This window comes from Phasianus colchicus, chromosome 13 (assembly GCF_987193195.1).
Source record: "Phasianus colchicus chromosome 13, bPhaCol1.hap1.1, whole genome shotgun sequence".
Lineage (NCBI taxonomy): Eukaryota > Metazoa > Chordata > Aves > Galliformes > Phasianidae > Phasianus > Phasianus colchicus.
The window spans coordinates 1,033,650-1,051,566 of NC_143448.1; the positions used below are offsets into that span (position 1 = coordinate 1,033,650).

Genomic DNA, 17,917 nt, shown 5'->3' on the forward strand with positions numbered 1-17,917 from the left:
AGTTGTGCGCAGAGTGATGTTTTCAAAATCAAGTCATCCATTCAAAAAAAAAAAAAAAAAAAAAAAGGAGGATTTACATGCAATCTATTAGAGGTTTGGCACACACCGAGACTTCAGAAAGTTCAATGTGGTACTAAATGTCTGTTTTCTTTAAGGTGATGGCTCTGCTTAGGGTCAGGCTCAGTAAATTAGCATGTAGCATCAATCTGTTTTTCCAGGCCATCACTTGCACTGTAAGCAGGCATTTTATTGTGTTCCTTCCTCATGCTCAGAGTTTTTATGACTGTTTTGAGAGTTCTAATTTTGCACGAAGGAGGTAGGAGGTCCTGGCTGTCTGTGGCCAAGTGGAGGCAGAAGTTGTTGTTCACTGCATGGAAAATGTGGTTCTCCCAAGATTAAATGGGGCGTATAGAATGCACTGGGGATAGGTGGTGGTGGCTCTGTCTTCTGCTTCCAAGGATGGGAGGAAGGCAGCTGGGGTCCTCACCACCCTATATCTGACACAGGTCTGCTGTTTTGGGTAAGGAATTATGTTCTGGGAGGTGTGTGAGGCATGCACAGAGCAGGCTGGCACTAGGGCATTAGTATATCCATTGGTGGATGTGTGTGGCTGTATAGCAGTCAGTGTGTTGAGGGAGCCAGGAGCTGACCTGGCCCTGAAATGCAGCAGCAGGAAGAACTCTCTAAGCAAACAGTGTTTATGTTTTGTCAATTATTCCCTAAAAGGAAAAGGAAGCTCAACACTTCGTGCTGTTGGATGAGCATGTTTGAAACAGCATGGTGATGAATACTCTCCACCCTGAAACACTGCCCGGGTTTGTTTTATTGCCAGCAGGAGAGGCAGTATTGCTGCCAGAACATAGTGTCTGCACTGTGCCCTGGCCTTGGGCTGGTGATGCTCAGCCCTCACTTCTGGCCATGGAAGGGACACAGGGGCATGAGCTGCATGGATGGAGCCTCCAAGGAGACATTAGCAATCCTTGTAAAATAATTTTTGCTTTTCCAGAGCCAGGGAGTTCCACTCTACATTCATCTGTGATGATTTTGAACATCAGAGATTCTCTTCAGCAAGTTTTATAGACTCTCCGGTTCATTTTTATGAGGTTTATTAATGCTGCAAGCCAAATGCAGTTGCATTGCAGGTCATTGCACAGGGAAGAGATTTCCCCTGACATCCATAATCACTGATGTGGGAGCTGCCCTGTGGCAAGCTATGGGGCATGGCACCAGCACCAACACAGCTGGTGTCTGGGCGAGGTCCAGGCTTTGGGATCTGTTGCTCTGCAGATTATGCCTCCCAGCTTTGCAAAGTTGAAATAGCTCTGGTAACTGTAGTAGGCGTGGCGAGGAGACGGTGTGTGACGGGGTCAGGTTCCCTATGCTCAGGGCTTGCCAGGTGCTGTCCCACGATAGGACAGCGTGAATGCAAGGGGTGTAGACAAAGCGGGACGAGAATATTTAAGTGCCTGCTACATTTTAATAAACGCCATTTTGCTTCACCTATACTTGGGGTCTGTGTGAGCATTTGGCCCCGACCTGGTATGGGGTCGGTTTCGCTGGCAAAGCAGCATCTTATGGGGTGGAAAACGAATGTTGCAGAGAGAGCGGCAACAGGTAACACACATGTCCTACTTACTGTTGAGGAATGTCTGCTGACCCAAGCTGAACTCAGCATCTCCCAGCCTGGCAGAAAGGATGCAGCAAGCAGCTTTGCTCACAGAACCCAACCTGGGCTGTGCGGTAGCTTGATGGCTGAGTAGCACTTTGAATCATAGAGTCATAAGGGCTGGAAAAGACCTCTCAGATCCCCAGGTCCAACACCAATCCATCCCACCATGCCCACTGCCCATGTCCCTCAGTGCCACGTCCCCATGGCTCTGAGACACCTCCAGGGACAGTGATTCCCCCACCTCCCCGGGCAGCTGTGCCACTGCATCACCGCTCTTCTGGAAAGAGCACTGTTCATAATGTCCAACATGAACCTCCTCTGAACACGACACCACCACCTCTCACCCTATCGCTGTCACCTGGGAGCAGAGGCTGACATCCCCTCCTCACAGCCTCCTGTCAGGGCTGCAGAGCCATGAGCTCTCCCCTGATCTCCTCTTCTCCACACTGATCCGTCCCCTCAGCCACTCCCATAGGACTGTGCTCCAGTCCCTTCACATTTTTGTTGCTTTTCTTTGGACACACTCCAGGTCTTCCACGTCTTTCCTGTAGTGTGGAGGTGACCATCTCCAGAGAGCCAACAGTAACACCCACAGCAGTTTGCCCATGGTCAACCTCTAAGCCATCACAAGGCATCTGGGTATATATTTTCCTTTTCTGAGGTGTGGAGACTGCCAAGTGCTGTTCCTGCTGGGACTGGAGGTGCACTGTCAGATGTGGCACTGCTTCTCAACTGTGCATGTTGTTGTTTAGTCTCTTCTAAATGAGGATCAGATTTGCAAGTGGTTAACACTAGAGGATAATTTTTTTCCGTGCTTGTTTGAAGCTTTGCAGAAACCCAAAGCTGTGAATTGGAGGTGGAAATGAAAGCAGCCCATTATTTCAGAAAATCTCAGTTTCTGATGCTACTGAACAACCAAACCGTGCAGCTGCAAACACAAACCCTTTCATCTGCCCCAGCAAAGGGAGTTTTGTCTGCAGCAGAAGCGACTCAGGTGTTGAGTGATGTTTGAGCAGCCCATCCGGCAGCTATTTGCATGAGAAATGCCTTGTGAAGACGATATTTTGATGTATTTACAACTTCTGAACTCCCATTATGTTTCTGGTTGTGCTTCCTGAGAAGGAAAACTATTTCCTTGTTGCCAATTGATTTATCTGTTCGAATTATCACAGTATGTTTTTGAGTGACAGTGAGCCATAAAGAGTGAGCAATAAACATCCCCTTTGATGACCAAACGAGTTCTCCGAGTTCTCCGTGGCTTGGGTTGCTCAGCAGAGAGGCTGGAGGTTGTGAGCTGAGCTCTCACATTTGGCTCCTAATTTGGTCCCTAACCCAGGGACACAAAGGCTTTTCCAGGTACAGCTTTGCTTTTATGGGCAGACATCCCTGTAAGCTTGGTGGTGCAAGGCCATTCTGCCCCCTGGTGCAGCCTCACCAATGGGAAAACAGAGAGAAATGCCTGAAATCAAAAAGACTTAGATTTTCCTGATTTTCTGTTTCAGTTGAAGAAAACTGTTTTGCAAAGGATCTAGATAGAGGTGGCCTCCAGTATAGGGACAAAGCCTGTGTCTGACCTCCACCTGGACACAGAGCTGTTGGCAGCAGCCCTTGGCTGCAACCCCCCAACCAATTCCTTATCCACTGAATAACCCAGCGTTCAAACCCATCACTCTCCAATTTAGAGATAAGGATGCTGCGTGGAGCCATGTCACATGTCTTGCAGAAGTCCAGATAGCCCCGTTCATAACTGAGGCAGTGACCTACAGGAGCACCTTGTAAACCATTCTGGAGCTGTGCATCTGTGCAGGGCTGGTGCTGGTGATAAATCCTAACAGTGACCTGGCGAGGATGCAGCAGCTGTGATATGGTTTGCTCCTGCAGGATGGGAACATCCTGGGAAACTCCATGAGCCATCCTTGTGTATGATTTGATTTCTCCTTCAACTGAGCGTATTTTTTTTTTAGTCTGAATATGACTTCAATAATTTCTTTAATTAGGCTTCTTCTTAATGCAAGATTGCTTAAAATTAAAAGCAGCTTCTCAACCAACTTAAAATTCAAACACAGTTAAGTTAAATAATATGATAGCAGGAGGCAAGGAAGTAAATGATCATTTTTGGAAGCAAAAGATAATTACTGCAATGCAAAACCCCAGGGATAGAATGATGGGTTTTTCTCAGTAATGTACTCCAGTTTGGGATGCGCTATTTGTTTGTTAGAGGAGAACTTGAGCCCATGGAGGGTGGGAAGAGCCCGGGCACATTGCTTCAGGAGGATCTGGGGAGGCTGCTGCCATCAAGAGTGGGATGTAGAGCATCTCTTTCCATAACCCTCTTATGTTAACAGATCAGAGCAGGGCTGAGTTAAGGAGCTGACTTCCCAGAACATTAATGGATTGATAAAATACAATTCTATTATGAGATCGTTCCAGGCACCTCTCCAGCTTGAACTGTGTACATAATTTGAGGGGATCAGAGGTGCGAAGAGCTTGCTGCTAATCCTTATTTCCCAGGGTTGTCTGCCGGGATGTCATTAGGTAAACCAAATGTTCAGATGTTAAGAAACTGCATAATTTCATTTGGAGGAGGAGCTGGATGGGTGCCGGGCAGAGCCAGGAGAGCTGATCATTTAGAAAAATAAAATTAGAAAACTTTAATTTGAAGCAAATGGGACCACAGGAGGAGTTCTGCTACTAATGGCTTTGGTTACAGCAGGCAGTTCCTGCGGCCAGGATACACTGATTTCTGTGCTCACCCTAAGAGAAACCTGAGCGTATCTCTTGCCTCCTGTACATTCAATTCTTTTTTCTCTCTCTTTTTTTCCTTCTCCCTTCCCTGGCTGTCCTCCCCTCTTCCAGCAATGTGGACACGAAGGAGCTGTGTGGTGAGTATAGCCCTACACACAACGCTTTGGAAGGTTGCATGAGAACTCTTAAAAGCCAACATCAGCTCCTGCCATAGAATCATTGAGATTGGAAAGATCATGTAGTCCAGCCATCGACCCATCACTGCCATACCACTGCGCATCATTCAGTGTGCCATCTACCCTCTTCCTGACCATCTCCAGGGATGCTGATTCCACCATATCCCTGGACAGCCTGTGCCAATTCCCTCTTAGACAGGAGGAAAAACAAGAGTGTAGTGTATAATAGCTGTAATGTGTTTATCTTTGGGCAAAACTCTGTGTCTCATAGCAGGCTGACCAAATTGCTTCTTGGTGCACATCCCTTGAATCACAAATTCAAGACTAAAAAGAACCCCATAGTCATGTTTGTCCCATACCTCTGCAGGAAAGGAAGCTGCCAGGAAAGGAGGGAGATGAACCATTAGGTCCTGTGGGAAGCAGGGGGAAGGTTCAAGGTCCAGCCTATATGCATTATCTGCTGCATACCTACCACTGCCCAGCACTTCTGGTGTACTTGATGCTCTTCCAAGAATTATTTTAAGTATAAGGCCTCAGTGTGGCAACAGTGGAAGCTGCAGTGTCTCTCAGGGTGACAGGTTGGGCAGCTTGTGGAGCTCCCTGACCCGAGAGGGCTTCCAGTGACAGGGCAGCTTGCATAGCTGAGCGCACCTTGAACTCAAAGGGAGATTCACCCAATTGCATATGCACCTCCAATTTAAATAAAATACACTGCCATTGCAACAGCAAACAGACCAGCAACACAAGCCATGCTCTGGGAGTGGAGATGTACATCATCCCATGGTGGGCAGTGCACACTCCAACAGCATCCCATTGTCTCCCACAGATGAGCAGTGCAGTGCAGGGCAGAAGGAGCTGCCCCTGGGTGTTCTGTGAGTGAATAAAACTAAGTCTGTAGAAGTGCACAGCTGGAAGCTGCAAAAGTCAACACTACTCTCCTTCCACATCGTTAGTGCTCTCAAGAGCCGTGCTCTGCCCACAAAAGCTCATCTGTCCTGAAAAGTACCTTTTTATTTCAGAATTTATAAGAAGAGTTTTCCTCTGCCTTTAAAAACATACACTTTTTTTTTAATTTTTCCCCAACTAAACTAATAATAAGAGGAACAAGAAAAAAAAGCATGCTGCAGTGAGAACATGCTGCTTGGCTCAGAGCGGAGCAGCAAACAGCTGCTGTCAATTACGTTGTGACATTCCTGTCTCTGCCAAAATCTTCTTCCCCTTGGATGTCTCGAGGGCTGTAAACAGCTATAGGCACTGCTAATTAAGCCAAGAGAACCTAATTAGTGGGATCGCTTCCTGGCATGTATTTCTTGTTGCATTCAGTAGAGGTGTCACCGCGGTGTGAATCCTCAACCTGAGTGCTGGGGAGCAGCGCTGGTGGTGCCAAGCTGTCAGCTGCCACGTGTGTCAGTTGTACCCAAAGGGTTCATTCGGTGCCTGTGCTGCCCCACACTGTGGTTACTGCAGACATTGGCCTTAGGGTTTCTGTAGCTCACAGATGAAACCACACTGCAGTCAGTGGTGGCGGAGCCCTCGGCTGTGTGGGGACACACTGTGGCACTGTGATGTGGGGCTGTGAAGGGGATGGGAATGCAGGGGGAGGATGTCTGGCCAAGTCCTCACTGGGACAAATCTGTTTGTCACTTGGATGCTTTGGCTGTCAAGGGAATTTCTCTTGAGATCTCCCTCTCTCTCTTGGAAACAAGAGGAAGTGTTCAAATGCAGAAGTGGGGAAAGAAAGAAAGCGTCATTTTTGATGGCAGCTGCTCTGTTTTACCATAATCCAAGCTTCACGCAAACCCTTCTCATCCCTTCAGGGCAAGTTGTGTCTTAGGATCAGGGCCTGGGGAGTGCGAACACACCTGGAATCACCCCCTGATTTTCCTTTCCTCCAGTAAATAGATATTATTGTGTTGTGTGGCCTCGGATTTAAGGTACATCCACTCTTCCCATCACGTCCTTTTTCCCCAGACTATTTTGCCGATCACATGGGAGACTACGAAGACGTCCTGGCCTCATTGGAGACTCTGAACCTCTCCATCCTGAAGGCAATGGATTACACCAAGCGCGTGAGTGCCCGGCTCTGCCCTGCTCCTTGGCAGGGCAGCGTTCACATATAGCCATGCACCAACAACCTGGGTTGGCAGCACTGTGTGTTTGAAGGAGTGGAGGTTAAAAAAAAAGGACTGCTTATACGTTCCAGCACAAAATCAGAGATATCATGATGCACTTTGGATGTGTTTTGTACACTCCAAAGACCATGTCTTCTTCATAAAAATTGCAGTTTCCCATTTAGAGTAAAGAGCATGATTTCCTTGCTCTATTGTAATCCATCTCTTTGGATGTTTGTGAGGAGGGTCACATGGGAAGGGCAGATCCACTCATTAGTATCTTTCTATAATAGTGTCTTTCTATAATAAAAGGAAGGCAAACACTTTTGACCAGACTCTGATCTGATTGAAATGTTTGTGAATTTTTACCAGACACTGGTAAGAGAGGAAGAAAAAAAAAAAAAAAACCAGAAACTGCAGTAGTTCATTTTTTTTCCTAATTAAGTTGCTAGCTCTACTCACGCTTCATTTATATTCATTATTAGTAAATTTTCTGGCAGTCAGATCTGCCAACAATGTTTCGAATACATGTTACCATGCTAATAGAAATCTCAGAAATGCACTCCAACTTTATGTTGGTATTGCCTTCCACCGCTGCTTCTGAATGAGAGTTTAATACATATGACTAATACTTTCCTGCACATCATGCCCTGCTTGTAAATTAGAAATATTAGCATCAGGGTACCAACTTGCACAAGAGTTCTGTTGTTCATAGTCCCAACTCACTGCCTTCATCAGACCACTGTTCTCCCCCTTGATTCAGTGACCTGGGGCGGGATTCACCTGCCCTAATTGCAAAGTCTGAAGGTTATCTGCCTAACCCTGAGATGTCACACTCCGAGAGATCAGTGGGAAGGGGCTGTGGGATGCAGAGCACCATGCACATGGGCTCTGACCCACCGGAGGCCGCGAGGCCCCTTGGGGGCAGGGGGGCAAATGGACAGATGTCTACAATCAGGCGGGAGGAGGGCAGCCCCAGCACTTCACTGTTACCTGTTGTCAACCAAGCAGTGCTGCTCCTCACTGTTTTCGGAAGGCAAGCAAGGAGCTGGCAAATTAGGATTTCATGAAAAACATCAGCCCCTGCAGTGATTTTGTGAACAAAGTGATACAAACCCGATCAATGAATTATTCAAAAAACAGGCACTTTGTACAAGGAAGGAGCTGGGGGAAAAAAAATAAAGACAGAAAGATGGAAAATAAGCTGGTTTAGGTGGGAGAGAAACTCATCTTCAGTACTTAGATAGCAGAGGCATCCTGACAACTTTAATTACATGCAGCAATGCCTTAATTCTGGACATGTTTTCACAGAAACGTTCAGGATTGCAGAGACTTCGTGACATTCACCCTGTACAACCCTTTGGCTGCAGGTTTGTTAGAGCCGCACAGACTGACAGCACACAGCAGTGCACTGCAGCGCACCCAGGGAGGTGTTGGTGCCCAATGGGAGCAGTTGGAAATGTTCCTAATTCTCTCCCTCTCTCCCCTGTTCTTAACAGTACTCTGCAAAAATACACAAAGCCTGACTTCCTTATTGCCACATTCCTGATGAGAGGTGCCTTGTGCTCTCAGAGGGGCCAATAACCGTGGCATTTAATTGCTGTTTGTATTTCTCACCTTAAAAGACAAGTGATTATTTCTTGTTCATAAGAAGAGAAAGCAGCAATTATCTTGTGCTGGAGGAGCTCATAAAGTATCAGCAGTAATTAGATTCGGCGGTGGAAAGTCTCATACAGCAAAACAAGATCTGTTATTGTAATTATCTTCCAATACGGAGATGACCACGCTGCGTTCAGTGACTGCCAATGACTGTGCAGAATGCAAAGTTAAATTGGAAAGAATGGAAATGAACTTCTGAGATCTAAAAAAAGCCAACAACAGGATATGTTCTCATACAACCCTCAGAGGACGCTTCATGGCATGGTGGGCAAATACCAGAGCCCAAGTGGCCTTGCATGTGGCAGGGATCCATGATCCATGAGATTCACGATCCTTGTGTTCCCTTCCAACCCTGGCCATTCTGTTATTCTGTGCTGGTCACTGGAAAGCCCAAGCGTTGGTATGTTACACACCTCTCTTGCACCCAAACCACCTTTCCTACAAGAACCCTAGTTCAGATAAGAGAACTTGGAGATCATAAAGGTCTGCTTTCTCTAAGTGGGCAACAGCTGATCCATCAGCAACTTATTGAAACACAGATAGACTGGCCAACAGAAATTAGCTATGTCATGTTAATTTATGCAAATACAATGCATTCCAGTGCCCAATTGCTGTCATGTATCCTTTCCATTGTTGAGGAAATGACTGTGTGCCTGATTTCCCTGGGGTCTGTGAGCAGGATGCTCTGCTGCAGCTCTCACCCAGCACAGGAGTTCAGCAGAGCATCTGATTTCACTCCCCCAACACCCACCTCCAAAGCCAGCTGGTTCGGAGCCCAATTATGCCTCCTCATGCCTTGCAATTAACATCTAGAAAAAAACAGCACTAGGCACAGTTGTGGCTTACCCATCACCTTCTCCAGCAGCAGTGCCTGCAGAGGAGCAGGCAACACCATGCACCGTCTGCTGCTGTACTCAGTGCTAAAAAGGAGGGACGTGGCATTTGTTTTGTTTCATTGCACAGTCCAGAGCAGCAATATATAGTGCTCTTGAATGAACTCTTACATGCCAAAATTAAATTTACCAGATATGATGTTTCTTTTTTCAGTGACGACATCTCAAGGTTAAACAATCAATAGAAGTATCCCTTAAAACGATCCTTTCCCTCCCATTCTCCTTTCAGAAGAGGCTTTCACCTAATATAGTTTCTCATACTCTGCTGTATGTTAACTAAAACCTGCTTTCCCTTTCTGTGTAAGACGTGGGCTGACAGTGACACCTGGGAAATGGGTTGGTGAGAGCCAATGACCTGTAATCTGAATGAAATATTTTTGTTCAGAAATGCTGAATGATTTCAATATTGAATTGTATAGCAAGACAACTAAATGATGTGGATTTCTGTAAAAGTTGTGCAGCTGTATTTTCCAGGAATAATCTAAGAGGAAACAAGGCATTCATTCAGCCTCCCAGAAAGTATTTCCAAAGGGAATTTCCGAACAGATTTCAACAGAAATCCTAGCAGAAGGGGGTATTTCACTTCTGCAGGAACTGAATCTTCCCAAGCTTTCCTGCTTGGGCTCCAGAGCAGAAAGCAGTTTTCCATGCAATGCCATCCAGAGCACTCTCCTTGCCAGACTGTGGGGCCACGTGCCACTTCCAGCCAGGCTGCCAAGCTCAGCAGGGAGAATGCAGCTTGAGAAGGGCTCTCCTGGAGCTTGTTTTTAAACTAATATGTTTCTTCACTGCTCCTCTGCCTCTCTGTGACTGCAAAATTCATGTTACCCTTCTTACTGCAAGAGACAAGAGCATCTTCTCTGGAGATCCTGCTGACTGTGCCCCTGTAGACTTCCTGTAGGGTAGGGTCTTCCCTCAGCAAGTTTGCAGATTACTCCAAGCTGAGTGATGTATTTGACTTGTAGAAGGAAGAGATGCCATCCAGAGGGAACTGTACCGGCTCAGAAGTGGGTGCATGAGAGCCTAATGAGGTTCAACAAGGTATTGCACTTGGGTCAGGGCAATCCCAGATATGAGTACAGACTGGGAGAAGAACCCTGCTGAGAAGGATGTGGGCATCCTGGAAGATGAAAAGCTGGACATGAGCCAGCAGTGTGTGCTTGCAGCCCAGAAAGCCAACAGCATCTGGGGCTGCATCAACAGAGGGGTGGCAGCAGGACGAGCAGGGGATTGTCCCCCTTTACTCTGCCCTTGAATGGCTCCATCTGGAGTGCTGTGTCCAGGCCTGGGACCTCCAGTACAGGAGGGACAGAGCTGTTGGAGTGGAGGAGGACGTGATGACGGTCAGAGATGACTTCATCTCTCCTATGAAGAAAGGTTGAGAGAGGTGGGCTTGTTCAGTCTGGAGTAGAGAAGGCTCTGGGAAGACTTCATTGTGATCTTTCAGTACTTGAAGTGAGCAGGGGGAAAACCATCATTTTACTGGGGTGTTCGGTGATAGGACAAGGGGAAATTACTTTAAATTAAAACAGGGGAAATCTAGGTTTTAATAAAGAATTATTTGTTCAGAGGGCAGTGAGACCCTGGCACAGCTGCCCAGGGAGCCTTGGGTGCCCCATCTCTGGAGGTGCTCAGGGCCAGGCTGGATGGGGTCCCGGGCAGACTGATCTGGGGAGGCAGCCAGCCCACAGGGTTTGAACTAGAAAATCTTTAAGGTCACCTCCAAACCAAAGCCGTTTTATGATTCTATGATTCCCCTTCCCTTCCCTCCTACCTGAAGGCTATTGCTTGTGAAGTCAGATAAGTTGTGTGATCAGAGGGCAACTACATGGACGAGGTGTAAAAAGGCCATTCTGTGGCATCCTATGTATCAAGATGTGTATGCTGTATATGGGAAGTTCCTCTAATAACAAGGAGAAAGACACTGCAGTAAAGTGCTCAGGAAAGGCACTGCAGGAAGTGACAGGAGGTGTCAAGAGGAGTGACACTGAGCTGTACTCATTGGGTCCTGCCTTCCCCTGGGGACAGCCCTCTGCCCCCAGCCCCGGCCTCAAAACAGAGCTGGAGAGGGGAACCTATGCAGTCTGAGAGAGGTCTTCAACAGCAGAGTGTTATGGGATTTATAAGGGAGGAATTTATAATCGTTATTTTTTAAATCTATGCAGTGCCATAGTTCCTTTTATCTGAACAGTTGTCTCATTTGTTTTCCCCCTGTTTCAGGAAGGCTGAGGGTCTTTCATATGGTAATGTTCTCATTTATCAAATATTTCAGTGTCTGTTCTCCTCAGGTTTCTGCTACTGATTACGTGCCAGGCAATCAGCTCTCAGCCTCCACTTCTGAAGGGAGTTAAGAGCGCGGAGTGGGGAAGGAGCAAGAGGAAGGTCTGGGTGTTATTCTAATTACAAGACAAAATCTCTTGGAAGAAAGCAGGCAATTATGAGTGTGGAATTAGAATTGCTGTTCTGAGGCAGCATTGCTCTACATGCCTGATTTGTGAAGTGTTGGGTGGTGGGAGATAAGCCTGCAACAACCCAGGGGGAGGTTGGGTAGAGCTGCTTCATGGCCATGCCAATAGGTTTTCCTATAGGTTGGTTTGGATTTTTTTTTTTTTTAAGAAACAATTAAAGGAATAGGACTGTGGTTTTGCTTGAGCAGCCTCATTGGCTCACAGCCTTGGCCCTATTGGTGTGCTTCAGCTGGGGTCAGTGTTCTTAGCAACTGGAGAGGCTGCCAGGTCTCTGAGCTCAGCAAATGTCACCCAGTTTGGCCACTGTCACCCAGAGGCAGTGCTGGAAATGCTGGGGCTCAGTGCTGAGGCTCTGCAAGGCAAAGAGCTGCAACGGGGCTCTCAGCGCCCGTGAGCATCATTTATATTTCACATCCTGGAGTCTTAACGAGATGAATGGTGACCTTTAGAAATGCCAGCAGAGAGGCATTTTAGATGCTCAACAACATCAACAATCTCCTTTTTCAGCCATTTGATATCCGCAGGAATATGGTTACTGTAGCCCTATTTTGGGGACCTATTTTGACACCCAGCAAGGGAGGTTTGTCTCCAGTGTCAGCAAGTCCAAGAGCTCATGGCACCAAAATTACAGCCTGGGTTTCCACAGGCAGATGGTGGCAAGGTGCTTTATTTCATCTGTGCCAGAATTTCAAGCTGCAGAGAAAATGTATTCTTATGGTGAGTCTCAGGAGAAACTGAAGCCCAGCACAGCGTAAAGCAAGGTTCAGCATCTCCTGTCAGACTTCTGCCTCTGCAATTCACTTCTCTAATGCAAACATGGATCTGCTGCTAATTAGCACCATCAGACCAGGCTTGCTAGCACAATGCTGTGCAGCAGGACAGCATCTCTGGTACCAAAGCCTTTCTAGTGTTGAACTAATGAACCAGTTGGATGAAAAAGAGAAGACTTCTGAGATACACCCCTCCAGGATCTTCTGTCACAAAGCAGCAATTATTTTATTATCCCCATAAATATTTTAACTTTCTGGGCAAAAGAAGAAGGAAATATCTCTTCGGGGTGGAATTAATAAGACCAAATCTCATTACATCTCCCTACGACAGGCTAACGAATGTTTTAATAAGACCATGGGAAGGATTCCTCTGGAGTTGGCCATCTTAATGACTTGTTTCTACAATGCCAAAGGGGACATTTGCTCCAGCAGAGCTGGAGGGATTGCCGAGGAGCTCAGAGCACACTCCTGAGTGCAAATGTCACAGCTGGGCTGGCAGATGGCCACAGTTATTCGTTAAATGAAGGGAAAAGAGAAAAAAATCATTGATTTTCATTTCAGACCCACGTGGAACTCCTGCTCATATCTGTAGTGGCCTCAAAAGCACTGAGGTGTTAATGGAGGTAAAGAACTGTTTTTTGGGAGGAAACAAGGGTGGCCTTGAGGAACAACCCGGATTCATCCTTGTGAGGGAGCACTCCCTGGGATGTTCTGAGCCCCTTGGCCCATTCCTTGCACCCAGAGCTCTATAGCTGCTCAGGTTTTGAAAAGCACAGTTCAAGAAAATCATCCTGAAATCACCTTTAACACACTGGGATTTAAAAGCTCTGCAATCAGCTGTTTACCTCAGCAGCAAGCAGCTGCTTTTTAAGCTCCCTCATTTCTAACCTGATGGCTTACCTGTACCCACAAAGACACAGTGCTGCCAGTTCTTCCCCTGGAGACAGCAGAATCACAGGGCTGTGGGCTTTCACTGACCACCATATCAAACCAGTGACTGCAGGAGAGGGCAGAGACAAGCTTCTCAGGATGAACACTTCTACAGGTGAAACCTGTGGAAACACCACAGGGAGATTTGTGGCTCATTAAGAACTGAACATTACTTTTATACTTCGTTAGGCAATCTGGTGTCCCAGGGCAGGGAACACCAACACAAAGCACATGTATAGTCCACACCTTTTTAAAACCTTTTGTTTTCCAAAAGGAGTGGGCTCGTGTGCCTGATTTGATGAGAAATTGTGTGGTGGTGCTGGTAGGATGCAAGCAATAGAGTCCTGGAGGGCAGCAGGGAACTGGGGGCAAATTGCAGCACAGCTCCTGGTTTATTTGATCAATTCGTTTCCAGCCTCATAACAGAGACTGTGCGCAGCTCAGCCTTTGCCCCAGCACCTGCAATCAGAGCAGGGCTGGTTGCTGGGGCTTAATCAAAACTCATCTGTAATTATAGCCAAGCCTGCTCAAGTGCCTGATTAATGTATTTATGCCTTGGTTTCGCACAGGCTCCCATGTGTGAGGCCCCAGGGAGGAATCAGCGGTGAGGGGGAAATGCTGAAGAAATGGGTTCAGATCCCAAATGCAATTATGTGTTTTTGCCGATGAGATTTGTCAATTTAATCCCCCTCCTTAGCATGAGTGTGATTACTGGGAGATTGTTCAGAAATTCAGGAATATTTGGGAATGCATCTATCCTTTCCCCCACCCGAATGCTTAGCAAATGTTCCCACGCCATGTTCTTGCAGACTGGGGCCTCCCACTGAAAACCATTCAATTCACCCCATTGAAGCCCTCTTTGGGAACACCTGCTCCTTTTCACAGCAGCACAGAAGAACAACTGGGAATCTTCTGGATGTTTTTGCTGGGCTGCTATCGTGAAATGGGCAGCCTGAGCTGACATGGGGTTTTGCCATTGCTTTTCCTGTCCTACCCACTTACACCAGGTGGTCACCATCGGTATGGCCCCAGCACCCCACCCTGCCTTTCTCTTCTACTGACAATTATTTATCAGACACTGTAACATCATGTGATGTGGCCTGCTTGGGCTGATGTTGGCCCAGATAGGCTGGGGTGAGACCAGTTGGACTGGTGTTGGGCTGGTTAGGGTGGTGCTGGGACAGCGTTGGACTGGTTGGGCTGGTGTCAGTCTGGTTGGGTTTGTGTCAGTCTGGTTGAGCTGGCGTTGGTAGAGTTGTGCTGGTGTCGATCTGGTTGTTCTGGTATCAGACCAGTTGTGCCAGTGGCCCGTGGGAGGTGCGAGGAGCACGTGGCAGAGCAGCAGAAGGGCTGTGCTGGTGAACAGACTCCAAGTGCTTTAAGAAAATCAGTTGTACCAGTAAAACATTGTTTATTTCCCCTCTCTAGAGGATTTGGATTACCGCGGGAGCCTCTATCACACAGAAATAAAAAATAATTTGCTCAATTCAAAGCAATTGGGACAGATCTCTTTGAAAACCTCTTTGAGGCTGAACAAGGTGAGATGGAACTCTGTTTGGAGCAGGGCTGAAGTAAGGTTAGTTTCATTACCTCACGTGTTGATCTATCAGTGGTTCCCACCAGACCCAGCTGAGCATCACTGCGTTGTCCCTGCACACAGGTCTATGAAAGCGGCAGCAATGTGGACCAGTTTGTCACCCGCTTCCTGCTGAAGGAGACGGCCAACCAGACCCAGTCACTGCTCAGCTCGGTGGAGAGCGCCGTGGACGCCATTGATGAGCAGACCAACCCCTCCAGGTCAGCCATGGTTCCTCTCCAGCTTCTCAGCTGGTCTCATTTTGAGGGACTTCTACAGGGCTCATGGCCCTGTAAGAGGAACTGGTGGAGCAGCTGCCTTTCCCAGCTTCCCCAGGAGCTCTCGGGGCTTTTCACTGAGCAAAGCCACCCTTGGGACATGGTGGCTGTGTCTGGGACGTGCTGGGACAGCCCACGATGTCTCCATCTCCATCTCCATCTCCATCTCCATCTCAGTCCCATCCCGTTCCCACTCTCACCTCCATCACATCACTATTCATCCCCATCCCTGTTCCCCATCCTCAGGGGAGAGCCTGAGGAAGGTGGAGGAGATTGCTTCAAGATTCATCTTAGCCAGGGCTGAAATACCAAGGGGTACCTGCAGCATTGCCCAAACAGCCCTATTTGGGGGCACTGTGGGATGCTGACCAAGTGGCTCCGACGTATGCAAACTGAGAGGGTCATGGGTGCTGTGGTGCTGCAGTGTCCCCAGATTGTACTGGGAGGACTGCTCTGCGTGTCTCCCCACTCATCTCTCTATTGTGGAAGGTTCCAGCAAAGTGTGATGCAGAGCAGATAGGAATAGCACAGGCTGGCTGAGAGTGCTGAGAAGGAAGTGAGAAACAGTGAGAGCTGCTGAAAGTCTTCACTGTTGTTGTTTTCTGGTGTGTGGACCTCACTCATCATGAAAGGCATTGGAGCTGTTTTCTCACGGTGAAAATCACTGGGGGGGGGGGGAGGGGAAACAAAAAAACTGATCTCTTGCATCAGGGGTGGCCTAAAAAGCGGAGAATCAGAGGGCTGTGAAACATCTGCCCAGCAGTGCCCGGCCCATCCCCAGCACCCGCTCCCTTGCAGGCAGTGCCCTGGCCCAGCTGGCCTCGCGCTGACAGAGTCCTGGTATGACAGTCCTGTGCCCAGCTACGCGCCCCCCGGCCGGATCGTGCCCCGGGGCCACGGGAAGAGCAGCCAGAGCGGTGAGTGGACATACCTTCTGCAGCGGCACGTTCCCAGGTGTTGGGTGGATGCCCACAGGCACCTTTTGCTCTGTGTTCCCGCAGGTGCCCCCGAGCCCAGGCAGGACGGGCTGGAGGGGCAGATCGGCAGGCTGGCCGCACTCATTGGCAGGCTGGAGGACAAGGTAGGGACTGCGCTTGCCCGGCATCACCCTGGCCACCTCCACCATTGGCGAGAGTGCTGTGGGCTTTGCTTAAACTCCATGTTCCTATAGATGAAGGAGTTGAAGCCTCTCACAGAGGCAGCGTTACTCCATCTAGGGACAGGCAGAGGGAATACTGCGGTGCTGGAGGTGCTTCCAAAACCCTCGAGGTTTGCAGAAAGGTGTGGGACAGTGACTTCTCTTGGGAGGAATGCAGTGTTGGCAGTTTGGGGCCACTCTAGGGCAGATGGGTTGATGTGGAGCCATGTGCCAGGTCCCTGGCCTATGCCTCACCGAGGTCTCCATTGTGCCACGTGTCCCCAGATATCAGCTCACATCTGGTGCTTCCCATGGGAAGGCTGGGCTTCTCCAAGCTTCCACTGTATCCGGGGCAGGAGGTGACTCCATTCCCCTCTCCGCTTATGGGGCACTGCTGCCCCCAGACCACTGCAACACTCCTCCTGCACCAGGGCTCTCTCAGTGGCTGTCCCCAAGCAGTGGACACCCAGAGGGACACACTGCCCCATCCTCCCTTTCCCCTTTGCAGACTCTCTGGTTTGACCTGCACCAGCGGCTGTCGGACAGCGAGAGCACAGCTTGCACGGTGAGCATGAGGCCGTGCCACCATCATCACCCCACGATGCCCCCACATGATGTCCCTGGGTGGGATGCTGCACACATCGGGTTTCATGTGCTGCTTTGTCTCCCCCCAGTACCTCCTCCTGGTGCGGGATGAGATGACGGTGTCACACAAGCACCTGGGCGAGTTCTGCAGCTCCCTGAAGCAGTACCTGAAGAGCGTGGCCGGGGAGCGGGACTGCTTCCAGTGGGTACTGGGGGGGGCACTGGGGATGGGGTCAGTGGAAGGTTGGGGTGCTGGGAACTGGGGGCACCCTCAGTGGCTGCCAGGACAACAGCTGGGGGTGCCCCCATGGGGAAGGCTGTGGGGCCTGGGGATGCCCACAACAGCTCACCCTCACCCCACTACTGCCAGTGTGACTGCAGTCAAGCTACCCGACGGAGTCACCTTCATCATCTATGAGTTTTGGGAGACCGAGGAGGACTGGAAGAGGTAGAGTGGGATGGGTGGGTAGCTGCCAGCTGAGGGGTTGGAGAAGCTTAGTGGGGTGAGAGCAGGGCTCGGCTGAGCCGATGCCTTGGACATGTGGGGGAGGGTCTGTTGTCCCCTTTCTGGTGGCAGGAGTGGAGGTCCCTATGTGTCTGCAGGGTTTGGGCAGGCTGGATGGACAAGTGGGGTTGGGTGGTCAAGGGATGGGGGGGCATGGGGGAGGGCACAGGGAGCAGAGATTCGGCTTCTTTTCAGCAGAACGTGGGATGATTTGGGGGGGACAGGATGGTGATTCTGGGCTGTAACACACCACAGGCACCTGCAGAGTGCCACCTGCAAGGGCTTCCAGCATGTCAAGGTGGATGCGCTGAGCCAGCCTGAGGCCATCTCCAGCGTGGCTGTGCCAGGTAGGACCTGGGTGGGGGCACAAGCAACCCCTGGGCAGCAGGGAGCACAGTGGGTGGTGGAGCTGGA

At 49.1% G+C, this 17,917-nt stretch overlaps 1 protein-coding gene across 6 annotated transcripts in view; it reads left to right on the top strand.

Annotated features, from left to right (window-relative positions):
• Window positions 1–17,917, top strand: part of NECAB2 (N-terminal EF-hand calcium binding protein 2) — a 55,223-nt gene that overhangs the window by 36,663 nt on the left and 643 nt on the right. The window contains exons 4-12 of one of the 6 annotated variants that reach the window (XM_090149681.1): window positions 4,526–4,551; window positions 6,562–6,659; window positions 15,082–15,218; window positions 15,987–16,192; window positions 16,277–16,356; window positions 16,922–16,978; window positions 17,088–17,200; window positions 17,369–17,446; window positions 17,759–17,850. In XM_090149681.1, the coding sequence (XP_090005807.1) occupies window positions 4,526–4,551; window positions 6,562–6,659; window positions 15,082–15,218; window positions 15,987–16,192; window positions 16,277–16,356; window positions 16,922–16,978; window positions 17,088–17,200; window positions 17,369–17,446; window positions 17,759–17,850 (887 nt within the window). Of the gene's footprint in view, window positions 1–4,525; window positions 4,552–6,561; window positions 6,660–15,081; window positions 15,219–15,986; window positions 16,357–16,921; window positions 16,979–17,087; window positions 17,201–17,368; window positions 17,447–17,758; window positions 17,851–17,917 lie in introns of all 6 variants that reach the window. The other 5 variants (XM_090149685.1, XM_090149683.1, XM_031614932.2 and 2 more) reach the window with 5 other exon arrangements.